Source organism: Artemia franciscana, chromosome 2 (genome assembly GCF_032884065.1).
Source record: "Artemia franciscana chromosome 2, ASM3288406v1, whole genome shotgun sequence".
NCBI lineage: Eukaryota > Metazoa > Arthropoda > Branchiopoda > Anostraca > Artemiidae > Artemia > Artemia franciscana.
Window position 1 is genome coordinate 9,951,462 of NC_088864.1, and position 21,181 is coordinate 9,972,642.

Below are 21,181 nucleotides of genomic sequence, written 5' to 3' on the forward strand. Positions count from 1 at the left end.
GGAGGAAGTTTAGAAATCATCTCCTTGAAGTCGAAATTGGTTAGAATCACAGCTGCCCCTTTGGAATTTGGACAAATGGTATCTCAAATTTCTGTTTTTTAGTGATTTGATACCCCACTCCCTTCTAAGTAGATACTTTTAGGAAAGTAATTCTCTAGGGAAAGCCTTGGCACCAATCATCATAGAAAATATAGCATTGGTTTATTCAAATAAAACTTTGAAATTTTTGTGCCTTTCTCAAATAGTAAAAGGCCATTTTAAATGCCTACTTTCAATGTTAAAAAAAAAGAACGAAAAAAGAAAGACACTTCACACCATTGGGACGGATATTGTCGTAATAAGTAACTGACAGATACTATAGAGCTACAACTTCAATTTCATTTTATTAGTAACCACAAGCCAGCTATAAACCTTTATTAGTAAATACTAAAATACTAACTAAGCTCAAACATGAGCCATTGTATGCCAAAAGCATCTTTCAAATTATAAGCCCAGTCACACCAAAATAAACCGCAGTTTTCGTACATTTTGTATTAAAGAATGAACATTTTCACCTTAAATAGCTTCTAGTTCAGTTCACTTTATCTATAAATCAAATACATTTAACTAATATGCAAGTATCTGCCCCAAGAAAGATACAAAAAAGCACTTACGACTGGGCGGGTACATAAAAATCATTTTCTAACTAATAATTCACTGCAAACGAAAAAAAAAAACAACAAACAAACAATACATTACGTTACAATACAATACATTCGGCCGACTCAGCCGGCCGAATGCTCTCTGGCCGGCTCAGCCGGCCGAATGCCGGCCGAATGCTCTCTGGAACAGAGTTCCACACATTAGGCCCCGGTATAAAAATGTCATCAAAAGTCACTGTTTTTTTGTAAGTAGTGTTCGAGCAGATAGATGGAGATGCTTTTTTCATAAGCTTTGCAATTTTACAGAGTAAATAATCAGAATGATAATAAAAAACTGTAACACCTGAAATGGCTCTACTTATTGCTTCAATAAGATCAAAAATCCGATAATTCTCAGTGCTCCTATTTGAACAGGCTGAATCCTGAAAATTCTCATTGCAGGTCTTGCAGTCTTCAGACACGCACACAATAACGTAATTGCTTTCAATCCCTCTTAAAGGAAAATTTACGTGACGTGTTCCTCCGGTATTTAAGTTTGTTATATGTCTTTTCAATTCGGCTCGCCTAACCGCTTCACATTCAGAATATTTATTCGTAACTGGAACTTCAAGTCCAATGATGTGAGATTCATTGAAGGATTCAAATTCAGAACTTAGATAATGAACAGTGACGAGTTCTAGGCCTGAAGAGTCATCATTTTGAGTCCTAGAAAAAAAAAAAAATAACGTGCTGGTAATCCCAACCGTATCAGAAAAAAAGCTTTAGGGTAAAAGGAACTATGTGGAAGTCCTTCTCAAAAGATTCAAGAATGTTCAATTTGAGACGTTTATAATTTGTGCCGAGAATGGAAATTGGTACTTGTCGATTATTGGAAACACACTCAAGAATTGCGCTTAGGTTACATCTCAGAAAACCGGTTTCATTGCTACAAAAACAAGTGGTGGATGATACAATGCATTGGACTTAGACATAATGCATTGGGGTTGTATAACTTGGGCCATATATTTGACATTAGGGTTGAAGTCGGGGATTAGGATAGGTTTCGTTGGGTTGGGTTAGGTTTCCATATTTTTATTTCTAAAGTATTATTTTATCATCATGTTTTGTTATTTTTTATTAGGATTAACCTAACTTCACTTTTTGGGTGTGTACCGACAAGTACCTAGAAATTTTTGGAGTTTTTTTTTATTTGGATAATTAAGGTAACACTGTTATTTAGAATTACTTTTACAAGATTGGACAGAAGGGGATATAACTGGATTCAGGCTAGATTCAAAGTGTTGAGTCAACCTTAGGTCGACTGCAACGGCAAGCTAATTCTGAAGTAAGGGCAATTTTGTTTTTGCTAAGATTAAAAGCTGCAGGGATGCTCTCTAAACTTTTAAAATCGTATGTCCGAATAAGATTTTTTCTTCATACGAAATACAGAACACGAAATACTCGAAAAGGCTGATAAGAGAATACACTGTTTCTGTTTAAAATCAAGTCTATTCTGTGTTTCCTTCAAATAACTAACTTTCAAATAACTTTCAAGTAACTAACTTAACCCAATCTCTTATGTTAATTCTAAAAATTCATTTAAAATGCTATCTAAGAAATTATACTCATAGAAGAGTGAAGACTGATTTCAAAACCTAAAAAAGTAGAAACTGATAAAAAGTCAAACTTAAAACGAAAAAATAAAAATGAATAAATATGAATGAACAAATCCAACCTTAATCAATCTAATTTTAGAATGAAGGTAGTCGGAAGGATAAATAACAGATATTATAATGAATGAATAATTGAGCGCCACAAGCATACATATTAAAATGAATAACCAAGTCAAACTTAAAATGAACAAATGTTATCAAACATTTCGTGGTAGGAAACTGTTAAGTAAGGAGCGAATAGGCTCAATACTAATCGAAACTCTAAAAAATCTTTAGTATCAATAGATATATCAAAAGAATCAGCTTAGTATGCTGATTCCAAATATATAAAATTCATCAAGTTTAGTGTTACCCATCAAAAGTTAGGAGCCTGAGAATCTCTGTCTGATTTTTGAAATAGGGCGAAATACCCATAAAACTAAAGGAATTCACAGTATCAGGTGTGAATTCCATCACACCGTCACATAATGCAAATCACACCATTAGATTCACTGTACCAGAGGACCCTTCTGTAGAAATTTCAAGCTCCTATCTGCAAAAATGTAGAACTTTAATATTTTCGCCAGAACACAGATTACGGACGCATATTTTTTTTTTCCAGGAGCTTTTTTTTTCAAAATAATGACCCTAGAAGATCGGGAGAGGTCGTATTAGAACGGAAACTAAAATTTCTAGTGCTCCTTTTAAGAGACAAAAAATATTGGAGGGCAACTGGCCCCCCCTCCCATTTTTCCCAAAATCATCTTGTCAAAATTTAGAGATAGCCATTTTGTTCAGTATAGTTAAAAGACAGAATAATTATGTCTTTAGATGTAAAACGACCCCCCCCCCCTACAGTCCGTGAGGAGAGGCCTCTAAGTTATGAAATTTGGACATTGTTCACGCATAGTATTTGTTATTGGGAAGCATACATACATTTTTTTTTGGGGGGGGGTACTTGGGATGGATTTCTATAGGGAGAATCTTCTTTGGAGAGGGAAATTTCTAGGGGGTGAATATTCCAGGTGAAATGTTACACTAGGGGGGTTTAACGCAATTACTATAAGAAATTATTTTTAATTGCCTTACATTCTCTTTGCAAAATTTCTCGTGTTGTGATGTTCCGGGGGGATTATCCAAAGGGTTTTTTCCACGTGTTTTGATTTCCCGGAAATAATTTCCACGGAAGGGGCATTTCTGGAGTGATCGAGAAAATGATTAGAGATTAAAGTCTTATTAAAATGAAAAAATGCTAAGGAAAATTTTTCAGGCTGAATCGTCCGCAAGCAATTCTACAGGGAGGGGGGATTCTCAGCGAGGATGGAACTGTCTTGATAGATTTTTCGGGGGAGGGTACTTTAAGTTGGATGAAAAAGGGTGTGCCAGATTCATCAGCACTATTTTAAAAACGAACAGAAATAATTTCATACATTAGCGGTTGCCCCCTCCTCAATACCTTACTCTTTACGCTGATGTTTGACTTTTTGTTCCAAATTTTTAAGAGCGTCTACTGAAACAGGGGGCCGTTTTAATTAGAATAGGAAGCTTTTTTGAAAGTGCTAAAAACTTTAGCGTAAAGAAAAGGTATTGAAGAGGGTGCAACCTTTTATATGTGGAATAATTCTGCCGAAATTAATATGCAAATTTTGTTTTAATTTCCCACGTGCGGTGAGCCAAGTTCGAACCTACATTAGTTGAAAAACGTTCAGAAATCAAATAAAAACAATTTTTAAAGTAAAAGTAAGGAGTGGAACTAAAACTTAAAACAAACAGAAATTAGTCCTTAAATGAAAGGGGTTGTCCCCTCCTCAGCGTCTCGTACGCTAAAGTTTTCATTGTTTTAAAAAGTAGAGTTGTGAGAAAGATTAAAATTTAGCGTAAAGCGTGATGCGTTGTGGTCGTATGAGGTCGTTCAAACTCTGGAATGGGTTCATTTGATTCGAAATCAGATGCTCCAGGGCCCTTTTTATGAGTCAGAAGGGAATGGATGGCATCAAGACTCCCCCCCCCCCAAGGCCATCATTACCCAAAAGACTTCCAATCGAAATTTCAAATGATCGAGAGGTAGCCTCCCCACGTCGTATTTTCCACGAATACATCCGACAGAAATTTTGAGATAGGGAATTGTTCAAAAATAGTCCAAAGATCATAAAACAAGCCATTTGGGATTGACAGAACCCCCAGAGCCAAGGGGTAAGGGTTGTAAGTTATTTTCCAGGGGCATATAAGGTTTTTTGTGGAAGGGGTGGTCGTATGAACTTTACAAGAGGCTCATTTGATTGGAAATGTATAGATCTAGTTCCCTTTTAAGAGTTAAAAATGATGGACAGCAATTAGCTGCCCTCCCCTCCCCGACATCCTCTTTTTCCGAAACGTATTCAATTAAAATTGTGAGATAGCCATTTCGTTACCATTAGCCCAAAAATCATTGACAATGTCTTCGTAGTTGACAAAATCCCCCAGAGCCTATGGGCAAGAGTTGCAAGTTATGCCGAGGATCATATAATGTTTTCATGGAAAGGGTGGTAGCAAAAGCTTTGGATCGGATGGAGCTCATTTGATTGGAAGTCGGAGCTTTTAGTGCCCTTTCTAAGAGTAAAAAATGAATGGAGTCTATCATTCTCCAAAACATAACTGATCTAAAGTTTAAGAGATCTATTTTTTTAGCCTTGTTGAAGGGTCCAGTAATTATGTCTTTGTGGATGTCAACCTCCTCACAGTCCTCAGGGCAATGGCTGTAAGTTAAGCAATTTATTCATTATTTATATATTATTGAGAAAGGTATGCATGTTCGAACTTTACTTTCCAAGAAGACGAAGGGCATTCAGCTGAGCCTTTTGAGATAATGTGGAGGGGAGTGTTGAAATAAATCAAAACACATTATATGTATAAGGATTGCCAAAATGGTGTAATAACTGAGTATATTATTGAAAATTCAGGATATGACAAGGGGGATGATCGAAAAGGCAATATATTCATGTTACCAATATTACTATAACTACCACCACTGATACTACCAGACTACTCAATTTACAGTGCTGGGCGGAAATTCGAAGTAAATCAAAAGACGCTATGTGCATGCAAATTGTCAAAATAGCGAATCTCAAGAATTGATTTGGGCATTAAGTTGGAAGTTTCAGAGACTGCTTCAAGGGGATGATAATCTCAACAAAAGGCAGTATGTGCACAGTACAGCTATTGCTACTGTTATTGCTACATTTAATACTGCTACTGGTGCTTCTATTACAACTTGTAAGGCTAAGAGCATTGAGATGAAAACTTGAAGAAGTATAAGAACATGCAGGTTATCAAAAGGACATATCAGCAATGTCATAGGAACAGCTAATTATATTAAGTTGAAACTTGTAGGGCTTGATGAAAGGGATGTTCCACTGACCAAAAGGCAATATGTTTGTACTATTGCTGCTAGTTGTACTACCGCTATATCAATATTGCAACTGTGACTACTATTATAACTATGCCCAAGGGTATAAAGGTGAAATGTTCAAGGTATTTTGATGGGAGAAGGCTAACTGGATCAGAAAACGCCGTCTGTGTGCAGGTTGTCAAAAAGCTTTAACAATAATATCTTAGGAATAGTCTGGTTTGTGAAGTTGAAACTAATAGAGCTTGTTGTTAGGGATGTTGAACTAACCAAACGAAAATATTTGCATCCTAAATGCTACTGCTTCAACTCATACTACTACTACTATTATTACTACTTCTATTACTACTACTGCCACTAAAGCTTAGGCTACTACAATCAATTCTACTGCTACTACTACTGCTTCTACTACTGCTATTAAATCAATGAAAATTAAGGTCTATATTTATCCAGATTCATAATACAAAACAAGGGAAATAAACAAGGAGAGGAAAAAAAATTACAAAAAAGAAAAACAGAAAAATGCAAATAATTATATCAAACCTTTTTTTTTAATTACTTACACTCAATTGAACTGGAAAATATATGATACTATTATTACACCTCAAAAAAAGAAAAAAAAGAAAGTACTATTATTCAATATATATTAAATTAGGATACTGCAATTCATCTGGGTGACATATATTGCAACAAACGGGCCTTGGAACATCTCTTATAGCGCAATGTAAGTCATTGGCATATACAACGTAAAGCAAAGGACCAAGGAAAGACCCTTGTAGAATTCCAAAGTCTACTTCGGCCTTAATATCAGACCCTGGTTGCAACCATTCTAATGCTTTTCCCCGAACACCAAAATGCGAAAATTTTGTAAAAAGAACATCATGAGACAAACTGTCGAAAGCTTTTCTCACATCCAGAAAAATTGCTGCTGGCGTTTTCTTCAAGTCCATAAAATTGAGAAGGCCAATACAAGCCTGTTGAGTAGAATGATTTGGACGAAACCCAAACTGGTGCTCATGAAAAAATTTCTTCGCTGCAAAGAAACATACCAAACGAGAATGGAGTGGTTTTTCAAAAATCTTTGAAAATGTAGAAAGAAGGGAAATTGACCGGTAATTTGAAGGATCGCTCTTGCTACCACCTTTGTAGATGACGATTATACGCGCGGAATTCAGTGCCTGAGGGAAAACTACATGTTCGAACGACCTATTAGCTAATTTTATTAACGGAGTCACTATCGCTGGGATAATAGATTTGACTACTCGAGTAGGTACTAAATCAGGTCCCGAAGAAGGCGATCCCTTAAAATTAGAAACTATCCGAGAAACCTCTGTTTCAGTTACTTGTTCAAGCACAAAAGATTTGTGTCAAGAAGGACCCAAATATCTAGTAAACTCACTATTAGATCTTGATTCAGATACAGAATTAGCGGTCAAACGACCAATTGAAGCAAAATACGATGCGAATTTCTGCTTTACTTTTTCTTCTTTATCAATATCCCTTCCGTCTAGCTTGAGCTTCGTTGGTAATGAGGGATGCGAATGACCAGGGTTAACAACAGAATTTATAATCGCCCATGTCTGTTTTATATCTTTCCCGCACTCAAAAAGTTGTCTACTATAATAATCTGTTTTAACCCTATGTGTTGCTGACTTCAAAATATTTCGATACTCTTTGAAACGTCACTCAGGTGTAGGGTTAAATAAAAAAAGCAAGTTTTTTTTTTAAATGAAAGTAAGGAGCAACATTAAAGCTTAAAACGAACAAAATTAGTCCGTATATGAAAGGGGCTTTTCCTCCTCAACGCCCCGCTCTTCAAGCTAAAGTTTGACTCTTTCTCTTAACTCTATTTTCAAACAGTAAGATTACTTAAAAAAGCAACTAAAACTTTTAAATTTTTACAAACGTTTTCATTGGTAAAAAATATACGTAACTTACGAATTAATTTACGTAACGAACTTCTATATTCGTATGTTTTTATTGCGTGTATGAGGAGGTTCAACCCTCGTCGATACCTCGCTCTTTATCCTAAAGCTTAAAATTTCTCCCAATTCCTTAAGAATGAGCTCTGAATCACAAAGGTCGTAGAATAAATAGTTGAAATTACTAAAAATACTTTAGAGTAAAGAGTGAGGTATTACGAGGAGGTAAACCCCTCATATGCGTAATAATTTTTGTTCGTTTTAAGTTTTAATGCTGCTCCTTACTTTCAGTAGAAACAATTTTCGTATTTATTTTTTCATTGTGTTTTCAAATAATGCTAGAAAATCCTGCGCCCCCTTCATTGAAATTCTCTTCCCCCCATGACAATTTTCTCCATGGAAATATCCTCCCACGTAACCCCCCTCTCAACTCTCCCCTGTAAACCAAAAAAATCCCCCTGAAAACGTCTGTACACTTCCCAGTAACCATTCCTATATGTAAACACAGGTCAAAGTTTGTAACTTGCAGCCCCTCCCACAGGGACCTCGGGGGAGTAAGTCGTCCCTAAAGACATAGTTATTAGGTTTTTCGACTATGGTGAATAAAATGGCATTCTCAGAATTTTGATCCGGTGACTTTTGGAAAAACTGAGCGTGGGAGGGGGCATAGGTGCCCTCCAATTTTTTTATCACTTAAAAAGGGCAATAGAACTTTAATATTCCTTAAAATGAGCCCTCTCGCAACATTCTAGGACCACTCACTTGATACGATCACCCCTGGGGAAAAAAAAAAAAAAAAAAAAAAAAAAAAAAAAAAAAAAAAAAAACAAATAAACACGCATCCGTGATCTGTCTTCTGGCAAAAAATGCGAAATTACACATTTTTATAGATAGGATCTTGAAACTTCTACAATAAGGTTCTCTGATGCGCTGAATCTGATGGTGTGATTGTATGACTTTTATGGGGTGTTTTCCCCCTATTTTCTGAAATGAGGCAAATTTTCTCAGGCTCGTAACTTTTGATGGGTATAACTGATCTTGATGAAACTTATATATGTAAAATCAGCATTAAAATGCGATTCTTTTGATGTAACTATTGGTATCAAAATTCCATTTTTTAGAGTTTCGGTTACTATTGAGCCGGGTCACTCCTTACTATAGTTCGTTACAACGAACTGTTTGATGATTCTTGTAAACTTTCCAAAGATAAGCTTTTCGCTTAGCACACTTTACTAATCCAGGAGTCATCCACGGACACAATGGGGTTGACCTCATGGAATCATTTTTCTTATGGTCACGTAGACATACCTCAACGAAAGTGTCCTTCACCACCCCATAAAAATTTTCAAATGTGTCATGTATAGGCATATTAAAATCATCCACAAATTCCCATAATACTTCTGATAGTTTCGACTCAAGGTTCAATACCTGCTCTTCCTTTGTGAGAAAATGCTGCCTTTGAAGAAATGATTTAGAAGAACGGGTATTCAACACATCAAACTTAGAGCATACGGGAGAATGGTCTGATATATCCGAAATAATTACAACACTATTTCGAGAAGAAAGAGGGGAAAATATGTCATCAATTAAAGTGGTGGACGACTCACTGATACGCGTTGGGATCAAAATAGAAGGCAATAAACCAAAAGAAGTTATAGCAGATAAAAAACGAATCGCCGTTGATGATTTTTTATCCGATAAGTTAACATTAAAATCACCCATAAATACAATATCAAAATTCAGACTATGAACTTTTTCCAATGCACCCGGAAGAATATCAAGGAAAGAACTAAAGGGTCCATTAGGGGTGATAAACCTCTGGAAATAGAATGGTTTTTTGATTAATTAGTAATTCAATACAAAGCGACTCAAACACTCCTTCAAAATTAACAATATCATTATGAATCGAATACTATTACTATTATTGTATAATTCTTTGTATTATATTTGTATTGTATTTGAACGTAGTATTGTGAATAACACTACAACTATTGGTACTGCGCAATCTAAGTGCATTAAGGTGAAGCTTTTAAGGAATATTTAGGCGGATGTTGAACTAAATCAAAAAAAACTATGAGCATGTGGACTTTCAAAAAAGTGACAAAGCAATATCTGAAGAACAACTTATATTATTAAGTTAGAGCTTTAAGGGTAAGTTAGGGGGAATTGTAACTAGCCAGAAGGCACTATATGCATACTTTTGAACTACCACTACAGTTACTGTAAAAAGTGACGCTAAGAGTATTAAGGTGAACTTTTCAGGCAAAGTTTATGAGGAATTTCACTTAAACGAAAAAACTGTATGCATACAGGCTTTTAAAAGGGCATATAAGCAATATCACAGGCAGCATCACTCTATAATAGCTAGAAATATCATTGAAAATTTTAAAGGAGCTATTTCAATTCAAAATTAAAAGTTCTGGAGCCCGTGCAGCCCTTCTCTCAAGACCATTCATTTTCCAAACGCATCCAGTCAACATTTTGAGACAGCTTTTTGTTCAGCATAGCAGAACGGTCCAACAACTATGTCTTTAGGGATATCGGGCATGTCAACCTCCCATATAGGGCATTTTATTTGGGCATTGTATTTATGGTTGCCATAATTTGCGTTTTACTCAACATAATTTGCGCTTTACCGAAAAAAAAACACAAGCAAATGACCGTGGATTGTCAGTTTAATTGACAAGTACTGCTATTTATTCCTTAAAAGTTTTGATACTTCTTTATGAAGTATCAAAATACCAAAATATCTTTATGAAGTATGAAAGTTAAAAAAGTGATTTAAAACGTATTTTGTTTTCGGTAAAGCGAAATTTATGTTCTGGTCTTGAGAAGGCATGGGCGTTATCAGCCCTACTCATGTTAATTTTTACTCGTTTTGAGTTTGAATCGGCTATTTATTGTAATTTCCGTTCTTTTTTAGTTTGAATTCTTTAATGATAGTGATTTTCGTAATTTTACGCTTGGAAGATTATTTGCCTTTATTTCTGGTCATTTTTGGGTTAGTGGAACTCTTTAAATTATTATTTATCTCTTTTTTAAAATTAATCTATCTGTAAAGAATCGAAAGTTTGGATAATTGGCGACCCCTATTCTAAGGGCTCTGAAATAGATATCTGGAACCTGATGTCTTAAGGTGTTAAAATAGGATATCAAAAAAGGGTTATTGGACGGGGGCTGGCTGCTCCTCAATCACTTTTGACTTTTGAAAAAGGCCCTAGAACTCTCAATCCACGGATCAATTTTGAGTTTTCGAATGAGCATCGTTCAATGTTTTTTTGACCACAAGGGGAGGGATTGAGGAGGGGGCATCTCTCCCCCTATACTAACTTAATTCTGTTTGCTTTAGCGTTTAATTTTATGCTTTATTTTCATGCTACATTACTCGTCACGGTTGGTTTAATAGCAGAAAAGGTGGTCATGTTTGGTCTTGGTCGTCTTGTCAGCAAGGAATTCTTAGTGATCGTTTCCTACGCCATGATATACAGATTTTTCTAAGGGTATTCTCTGGAAACGAAGGCGTAGCTGAGGAAATCGAAAGACGCTTTGAATTTCCAAGGAGTGTCAGACATCAATTGGACCTCAAATTCTAAATTAGGAGAGGGAGCAGAGGTAAACAAAAAGACTCTACATGTATCCAGTCATCAAAATAAGAGAAATTGAATCAGTCTGATTTGTGAAACTTGACTAGCCTTAGGATGTTATTCTATTTTAATCTAATTTAATTAATACGGAGTCAAACTAAGTCAAAACCAAGCAAATTTAAAATTGAAAGAACTCCTCATTCTAATAAACAAACAATATTTTAAGTAAGGAAAGTTAGAAGCATTTATTGCATCCTTCTCACAAAAAAACTATTTGGTACATCAATTAGACCCACAAGAAAGTTTATAATTAATTACATGGAGGAGAATAAAAAAAAACTATGGACTTCTCACCAGGGTAAAGAATCTATAAGTTGTATGAAATTATAAGAGATTCTAAGCAATTGAATTTTGGATTACCCAAGACATCTTTTTTCAAGCAAATTCCTTCGAAAAAGTAAGCTCAAACTTTGTAAACTTTATATGTTTCCTATCAGGCAAGTTGTGGAAACGAACATTGAGTAAAAAGTCACATGCGTTAATTACAACTGGAACTCAAAACCAAATTTTAGTAATTTTCAATACTTCAGTAGAATCTCCTCTTTCTGATGGTTGCAAATATTTAAAACTAATCATTAAAATTACCCACAAGAATGACTGCCCTGAGAAATGTTGTAATTTAAGAAAAAGGAGAGAAAAAGTCGTGACATTGATGAAAATTGCTGCAACATAAAAAGTAAATCGACGAACTCTATAGCAGACCTAGGGGAAAACGCAGGAGGGGGCTTTGAGGTTCTTGCCTACTAAAATCTTAGCTTTCAATGAATTTCTGGGAACTTCTCCCTTAAATTATAAGGTAGTACTTGCTTTTTATCATTGTCCCCCCTCAATATTTGTTGTCTTACAGTCCTCTTTCCGGACCGAAAGAAACTCTTGCGTAGGTGACAGTGCAGAAGTTTCACCTAATTTTGGGAACGGATGCACGTTTGTTCGTTTTCTTTTTTTTTTTCTTTTTTAAAGAGGATTATACAGTGGCGGTAGAGTATCAGAAGATGTATCATTCAAATAGAAATGACAATTCCTTTAAACAAATCGAATCAAAATTCTATAAGTCAAAAGTTCGACCAGGTTACCAGAAGATCAAATGGTCTAGGATCAGAAACCCCTAGTCACCAGGAAATATTAGGGTCGATACGAACTCCAATAATAATATATTTTATTGTATTAATTTATAATATAAATGTAATATATAATAATAAAATATTTTTATAATATAAATATTTATAATTTATATCATATAAAATATATAACATATAATATAAATAAATACCTTCATTTAGTTAGAGACTCCATTGCTCTTTTTAAGTGGAAAAAGATATTGCGCTGCAAAACAGAAATTTTGGTCAGAATAGTGCCAAAATATTTTTGTGCGAAAATTTGGAGACAGCCAATCAGCTTAGGAATATCGATCACCCAAATCGTATTCCAACAGATTAAGAGGTTATACCATTGCATGATACTGCAGTTGTCCCTAAAAATCTGCACATTCCATACAAAACGACACGGTATTGTAGAGAGCGTACATATAGTATTACTAATGGTTATGAAGTATTGCATTACAGCACATCAACTCTTTCGAGAGGTTGAACGTTTTTGTGGCATTAATATGCAAAAGTTAAACCGTATGCCGAAAGGCCATCTGCAGTTCTGGAAGTATTTTGAAAAAACACAAGTTCTGCAAATAAAAGTGAAGAATGACATGTCTTTTCAAAACGGGCATTTACTGCCCTACGTGAAAAGAGCTGTGATCCCCTCAAACCCCTACTCTTCCGCAAAATTTTGCCTTTTTTTTATCAATAGCTTATGAACGAGAATTCTAATTGATGCAGTTAAGATAAGAAATGAGGTTAGTAGCTGGTTTCGTATTAAGTTAGGAGTCAAGGAGGGTTGCGCTTCATCTCCATTTATATGGATAATTTTGATAGTCTTTGTTCTAAAGAGCACGGCAAAGGATATGGGAGAACAAGAAATACATTGGGGAAGTAAAACTCTCCTAAGATTAAATTATGCTGATGATTTGAGCATACTAGATGAAAATGCTACCAAAATGAACGAATTTATGAAGGTTCAGAGAGTTCATGGTGCAAGAATTGACCTACGTTTGAAAATTAACGCTAAGAGGAATAAGTCGTATAGATTGGGAATAAGTGAAGAAGAAAAGGTGATGATGGATAATGAGAACATCGATAATATGGAGAGCTTCACTTATCTAGGAGGCATCATTAGTAAAAAACGGTGGGTGGTGGAAATGTTATGAGTAGAATTGGCAAGGCTCACCGTGTTTTTTCTCAGTTGAAAAGGCTTGGAAAAATATGAAGGTAAGTCTGCAAACCAAGATTAGAATATTGGAAGCTACAGGGATGAAAGTGATCAATTACGGTTCTGAAGCGTGGGCACTCCGAAAGACGGAGGAGGATTTACTATATGTTTTCAAGAGGAATTGCCTACGGATTGTTTTGGGCACCGGACTGACTGACTGTATCTCAAAAAGTAACCTGTACGGAATATGCAATTCATTCCCACTTTCTGGGGTTATAACAAGAGAAAGGTTAGTATGGCTAGGACACGTTCTGGGGATGAATGATGACAAATTGCCAAATATCATCCTTGTCGTTCCTCGAGAACGGAGGGGTTTATTTATTTACTTTTGCTTTGACTTACAGTACTTCTAGTTTAAGTGAATGGAAATGCAATCAGTAAAACACCCACCGGCAATTACCAGCCGACTAAATTTTTTGGACTATGAAATTCTTCCATTTCCATTGAATTACTAATTAAGCTTTACCGTAAGTAGCAGTAGATATAAACTGCCCCCATCAGCCCCCAAGAAATACAAGGGAGTTTGTGCAAGTTTTGGGTTTTAAAGCTACTGTTTACTTTCATTTGAAACTCTTATTCTATTTTGTTTGTTAAGTTTTAAAAGCGAGCATTTTTCACTACTTTCAAAGCAAAAAAATGAAATTATTTTATTAAACGCTGATACTCTAAGCACCTACCTTAAACTCTCACATGAACCTGGAGTGTTTAGAATATCTTTCCTATTTATGAGAAATATAAATACGTAGCACCGATGATTTTCTAGAATAAGCCAATCGTTTTTCAGTTAAATTAAATAAAAAAACAAGTTTTTTTAACTGCAAGTAAGGAGCGACATTAAAACTTAAAACAAACAGAAATTACTCTGTATATGAAAGGGGTTGTCACCTCCACAACGCCTCGCTCTTTACTATAAAATTTGACTCTGTCACAACTCTAGTTTTTAAAACAATAAAGAAAAACTTCAGCGTAAAGAGTGGGGCGTTGATGAGGAAGCAGCCCCTTTCATATACGGAGCAATTTCTGTTCGTTTTAAGTGTTAATGTCGCTTCTTACTTGCAGTTAAAAAAAATTGCTTTGTTTATTTAATTTCTGAAGGTTGTTGAATTAATGTATGTTTTAATTTGGGCTCACCGCACAGGAATGACTGAAAGGAAATTTGCATATTATTTTCTTTATTGCTAAATGGCTTTCTCATAGTTTTGTTCGGATGATTTTGATAAAAAAGAGGCGTGGGGGAGGAGGCCTAGTTGCCCTCCACTTTTTGGCTACTTAAAAATCCAACTACATTATTTGAAATTTTTGTACGAACGATTTTGTTAGTAATAGACACACACACCTTAAGAATTACCTTACGTAACGAATTTCTGTATTTTTGTATTTTTATTACGTATATGAGGGGGTTTGCCCCCTCATCAATACCTCGTTCTTTACACTAAAGCTTGAATTTTATCCCGAATCTTTAGGAATGACCACTGAATCACAAAGGCAGTAGAATAAATAGTTGAAATTACTAAAAATACTTTAGGGTAAAGAACAAGGTATTGTGGAGGAGACAAACCCCCTTATAAACGTAATATTTTATGTTCGTTTAAGTTTTAATGCTACTCATTACTCCCAGTTGAATTTTTTTTATTTAGTTTCTCTTTTTTAGATAATCCTAGAAAATCCCCCGACCCACTCCCACCCCAACGTGAAAAAGTTCCCCTGAAAACGTCTGTACACTTCATAATAATCATTACTATATGTAAACAATGGTCAAAGATTGTAACTTACAGCCCCTCCCCCGGGGACTGTAAAGGATTAAGTCGTCCCCAAAGACATAGTTATTAGGTTTTCGAATAGGCTGAAGAGAATGGCTATCACAAAATTTTGATCCGACGACTTTAGGGGAAATGTGCGTAGGAGGGTCCTGGGTGCCCTCCATTTGTTTTGATCACTTAAAAGGGCACTAGAACTTTTAATTTCCGTTAGAATGATCCATCTTGCAAAATTCTACGACCACTGGGTCGATACGATCACACATCCGTGATCTGGCTTCTGGCAAAAAAAATACAAAATTCCACATTTTTGGAGATAAGAGCTTGAAACTTTAACACAAGGGTTCTCTGATAAGCTGAATTTGATGATATGATTTTCGTTAAGATTCTATGACTTTTAAGGGGTGTTTCCCCCTATTTTCTAAAATAAGGGAAATTTTCCAGGCTCGTAACTTTTGATGGGTAAAACTAACTTGATGAAACATATATATTTAAAATCAGCAATAAAATTTGATTCTTTTGATGTAACTATTGGTATCAAAATTCCGTTTTTTAGAGTTTCGGTTACTATTGAGCCGGGTCACTCCTTACTACAGTTCGTTCCCACGAACTGTTTGATAGTAGCTAAGTTTATATGAAAAGATATACAATATGTATATAGAAGGGGCCCTAAGATATAGTGAAATCTTAATATACTGCGGATCAGCCTGTCTTCTAACCTTGATATAGAAGCAGGGACGTGGAGTAAGGCCCCCCAAAGTTAGCTTATTAATTTATTTCTTGGCTTGTGCGTTTTGTTTAACTTAGCTTATGTGTCTGCAATTGTCGGCACATTGGATAATTTTGTCGGCATCTTTAATGTCACATCTCAAACTCAAAACCCAAACTGCACCCCTATATAGGAGATAAATAGCTAAAATTTACTCACATGGGGTCTTTTGCATGGAATGATGAAATGAATGGCACTTTACATTCAACAACAGTTATTTCATTTTCCTGAAGATTTTCCTCTTTGATCAAACTTTGACGCAATTTCCACATCTTCTCTTTCATTTCAGTGTAATGTTTTACGGGAATGAGCTGAGGAGTTTGTCCAATGACTCGGGTTCCGGGTCGAAAGTTCTTTAAATTCAATTCTGGTAGTCCTGAATGACCCACATTAGCCAGCTGGATTAAATTTACTAGTACATTCATTAGAGAATGTATACTAGCAGTGTATCTCAGACTATCGGTAAGTTGTGCATACTGAAACCGTTTAGGTGCCTCAATTTGCTGAAAATCGGAATCAGAAAATTTAGCAAGAATATGTGTTTTTGCATATGATGTGCTCCAACAAAAATTTGACCGATCTATTACTTTAACTAGATCACTTTCTTTATGTAGATATGGAACCCGTTTGGTAGCTCCTTTCCCGACCTTTGAGAGCTTAGGAATCTCAAATAAAATATCATCACAAAAAACCTTAAATGTTCTTTCTGGGTCACGAAACGATTCATCAGGACAGAATATATCGTTTGTGTCAATGTATCGCATAACAAAATCTGTAACTATAAATTTTACTATCCCAAGCATATACATTTTACAACCCTCCTCATTTTGTAAACGTCTGTTTTCAAGTTGTTTCTCGACAGCTTGCCAGAACATCTTCCTGATAAAGCGCAGAGTAGATTCACTGCGATGGAAAACAATTATTAATTCTTTCGTCTCCTGTTTTTGGTGTAGCTGAACAAATACTTCGACCATCTTTTGCAATAAACAAAAAGTTTTTCCCGTTCCAGGCGGACCGATAATTTGTAAGAAGGGTACGTTACTTTCAACTATGACTTTTTGTGATGAAGTCAAGAAAATTCCAGCTATGTCTTTGTTCATTCGTTGTGCTTTCAGTTTATATTCATGGTTCAACTCTCTGTGTACTGAAAGATTTTCTTTTATGTAGAGAGACCCTTTTATGTATATGCCATAGAACCTAAAAGGAAAAGAAAGCATTTAAATGGAAAATAAATACGAATTACAGTTTATGACCATATAATAAGGGATCCTAACCAGGGGTGCTGTCATATCGGGAGAGACAGGAGTATATTTCTAGGGGAAACGGTATAGTAGATTTTAGACAAGTAACTACTATTGTTTCACCAAGAAATTACTGCTATAATGCCTGGGCCACGTCATAGTCATATCTGTCGATAGAATCAAAATTGCGCACGATTACAACGCCAATTATGTTTGCCGTTATTAGTTCCTCGAGTTGAACATTGTTACAAGTTTCAAGACTAAATTTCTTGACTGACTAATCAGAATCAAGGTTTACGGCATACTTTTTAAAACAAGAAAACATGGGAGCGTAGGACAGTGGTTCTTCTATCTGTAAGAGGAATATGACACAAGAAGATGGGGCATTAGTGGAGAACGGTAACACTAAACGGTAACTTCCGTTTAAAAGATTACTTAAAAATCATTTCTGATCTAAAGTTATGTTTTATTTTCATTTTTTTCTTTGTTTATCACTAGTGATTGTTTCAATACTAGCTCTTTTTGTAACATTTTCCATTTTTTCCCCAAAACAAGCATTATCCATTAATTTAAAGAAATCTTTCTCGAAATTATTTGTTTCCTTTTTTCGTAATTTAGTATTAGGATTGACATATTCAAACAGTTCGTGGTAACGAATTGTAGTAAGGAGCGACCTGGCTCAATAGTAACCGAAACTCTAAAAAATGGAATTTTGATACCAATAGTTACATCAAAAGAATCGCATTTTAATGCTGATTTTAAATATATAAGTTTCATCAAGATAACTTATACCCATCAAAATTTAAGAGCCTGAGAAAAGTTGCCTCATTTTAGAAAATAGGGGAAAACACCCCCTAAAAGTCCTACAATCTTAACGAAAATCACACCATCAGATTCAGCGTATCAGAAAATATTCTTGTAGAAGTTTCAAGCGCCTATCTACAAAAATGTGGAATTTCGCATTTTTTGCCAGAAGACAGATCACGGATGAGTGTTTATTTGTTGTTTTTTTTTGTTGTTTTTTATTTATTTATTATTTTTTTCTTTTTCCCCAGGGGTCGTATCGACTGAGTGGTCCTAGAATGTCACGAGAGGGCTCATTATTCTAGTGCCCTTTTTAAGTGACCGAAAAAATTGGAGGGCACCTAGGCCCCCTCCCACGCTCATTTTCCCCAGAAGTCACCGGATCAAAATTCTGAGATAGCCATTTTATTCACCATAGTCGAACAACCTAAGAAAAATGTCTTTAAGGATGACTTACTCACCCGCAGTCCCCGTGGGAGGGGCTGCAAGTTTCAAACTTTGACCTGTGTTTACATGTAGCAATGATTACTGGGAAGTGTACAGACGATTTCAGGGGGATTTTTGGTTCACGGGGGAGAGTTGAGAGGGGGGTTACGTGGGAGGATATTTCCATGGAGGAACTTCTCATGGGGGATGAGAATTTCAATGAAGCATTTTGTTGCATTATTTGAAAAAACAATGAAAAAATAAATATGAAAAGTTTTTTCTACTGAAAGTAAGGAGCAGCATTAAAACTTAATACGAACAAAAATTATTACGCATATGAGGAGTTTACCTCCTCGTAATATCTCATTCTTTACGCTACAGTATTTTTAGTAATTTCAACTATTTATTCTACGGCCTTTGTGATTCAGAGGTCATTCTTAAGGAATTGGGACATTTAAGCTTTAGTGTAAAGAGCGATGTGTTGACGAGGGTTGAACCCCCTCATATACGCAATAAAAACATACGAATATAGAATTTCGTTACGTAAGTTAATTCGTAAGTTACGTATAATTTTTACCAATGAAAACGTTTGTAAAAAATTAAAAGTTCTAGTTGCATTTTTAAGTAATAAAAATTTGGAGGGGAACTAGGCCTCCTCTCTCACTCTTTTTTTGTCAAAATATTCCGATTAATTGCAATTAATTAATATGCAATTTCGTTTTAATTATTTATGTGCGGAGAGCCAAGATCAAAACATGCATTAATTCAAAAACGTCCAGAAATTAAATAAAAAAAACAAGTTTTTTTTAAATGAAAGTAAGTTTCTTACAGTTTCTTACTGTTTTAAAAAGTAGTAAGTAGAAAAGAGAAAGAGTCAAACTTTAGCGTAAAGAGCGGGGCGTTGAGGAGGAAAAGCCCCTTTCATATGCGGAGTAATTTCTGTTCGTTTTAAGTTTTAATGTTGCTCCTTACTTTCATTTAAAAAAAACTTGTTTTTTTTATTTAATCTTTAAAATAGGATGACTCCGTAAATGCTAGTATTCTATGTACTTTTTTCAATACTAAGCCATGCATTAAATAACATTCTAAATTCTTACAATGCACACCATAATTTTTTTTTTTATTATGTAAAGTTGTACTTAATTTATATTGAAAATGTTCAGGAGCTAGTGTTAAATCTTTATGTAAATTCAGTAACTCACTTGGATATTCTAAATCAACTTCATAAATTGGCCCTACATTATCCTTATTCATTTCGGATTGAACGTAATATCTTAACTATTGGTCATAGTCAGAGGTGTTTTCCTTTGGATGCTCGGTATATTAATAAATGTAAAGTCTTTCTCAGGTACATTTTGTAGTATTGCCCAGCCACATAAATTATTAAGATCTAAATACATTGTAAAATTTGAAGGTTGTGTTTTATTAAGGTTTTTCATATATTTATTATTTGCTTTAGTATATATTTTCATACACTGAACTTTTCACCTTTACACTTTTATTCCTTGTATACATATTTTCGTCAGAAAATAAAGGAATTTCAGCTTTAGAGTGCTTCAGAGAAGCTTCCTTCCCATGTTAGTCCTGGTGCTAAGAAGAAGTGCAGTGGAACTAGTTTATAATTATTTAAACATTCATTTCAAAAATTTTCAACGACGTCTAATAAAATTAAAACATCACTTTTTAGGAATAATTTTATGTAATCTAATAGTGTTTTACATTCAAAAAAATTTCCAAATAGATTTCGTTCGTTTATATTCTTCTTCAGAGATATTTTTACTTGTTATTATAGAATAAAACTTGTCTATTGAAGATAATTTTGAATCATTTTTTTTCATAGCTATTAACATATTCGTAGAAATAAATCCCTTTCTTTATTATTTCTTTGAGTTTTTCAGTATTTTAAAATACATCAGAAGTAGGCTATACTTGAAACTATTTCTTAAACAATTTGAATTTACTTTACATTGAAATTTAGCTAAATTTTCAGAAAACCTATCTAACGATGAATCCATAAAATGGAGTGACTCTATGAAACATTTTTCTTTATTGGGTTTCATTAACACTTTTTGTTTTATAAAACGATATAAAACACTCTGATAAATCAAAAATACCGTTATCAGGTACTAATTCTCTAAGAAATTAATGAGAGTCATATTTTTTGAGATTATGCATTAGAATGGAGGTATGTTTAGGATTTCTAAAGTTTTTATCACATTCTGATGAGTAAATCCTCGTGTAATACCAGTCATATGTTCGTGATGTAAATGAAAATAATTATTTGCTATTTCCTTTTCACAAATCTTTATTATTCCATTTTTTCCTACTTGTTCTTGTGTATAACCATTATCTCTGTTTCTATTTTCAAACTCATTAGCTATTTCTGTGCACAAGTCTGTTATACTAATTTCAAAATGCCCGCTAGCGTTTTCACCAAAGTATTTGTAATACTTGGAATCCATAAGCAAATGGCTTTTGCTCTGCTACTTTGTCTTTTTAGCTTTCTTTTCATTAAATTCTTCATTATATGATTCAAAACCAGCTATTATGCAATAAGGTACTTTGATTTCATTAGCAATATTTTTAAATTCGATTTTAGATCCTGGTTTTGGCATACTGATGTCAGGATCTTCACAATTTTA

At 34.6% G+C, this 21,181-nt stretch overlaps 1 protein-coding gene across 3 annotated transcripts in view; it reads right to left on the reverse strand.

Moving 5' to 3' along the window:
• Nucleotides 1–364: 364 nt before the first annotated feature.
• The window catches only part of LOC136037181 (uncharacterized), a 53,336-nt gene continuing 32,519 nt past the window's right edge, over nucleotides 365–21,181 (reverse strand). For all 3 annotated transcript variants that reach the window (XM_065719744.1, XM_065719754.1, XM_065719737.1), the window contains 2 exons: nucleotides 16,228–17,265; nucleotides 365–1,346 (listed from right to left, as the gene is read on the reverse strand). In XM_065719744.1, the coding sequence (XP_065575816.1) occupies nucleotides 740–1,346; nucleotides 16,228–17,265 (1,645 nt within the window). In that variant the 3' untranslated portion in view covers nucleotides 365–739. The remainder of the gene's footprint in view (nucleotides 1,347–16,227; nucleotides 17,266–21,181) is intronic.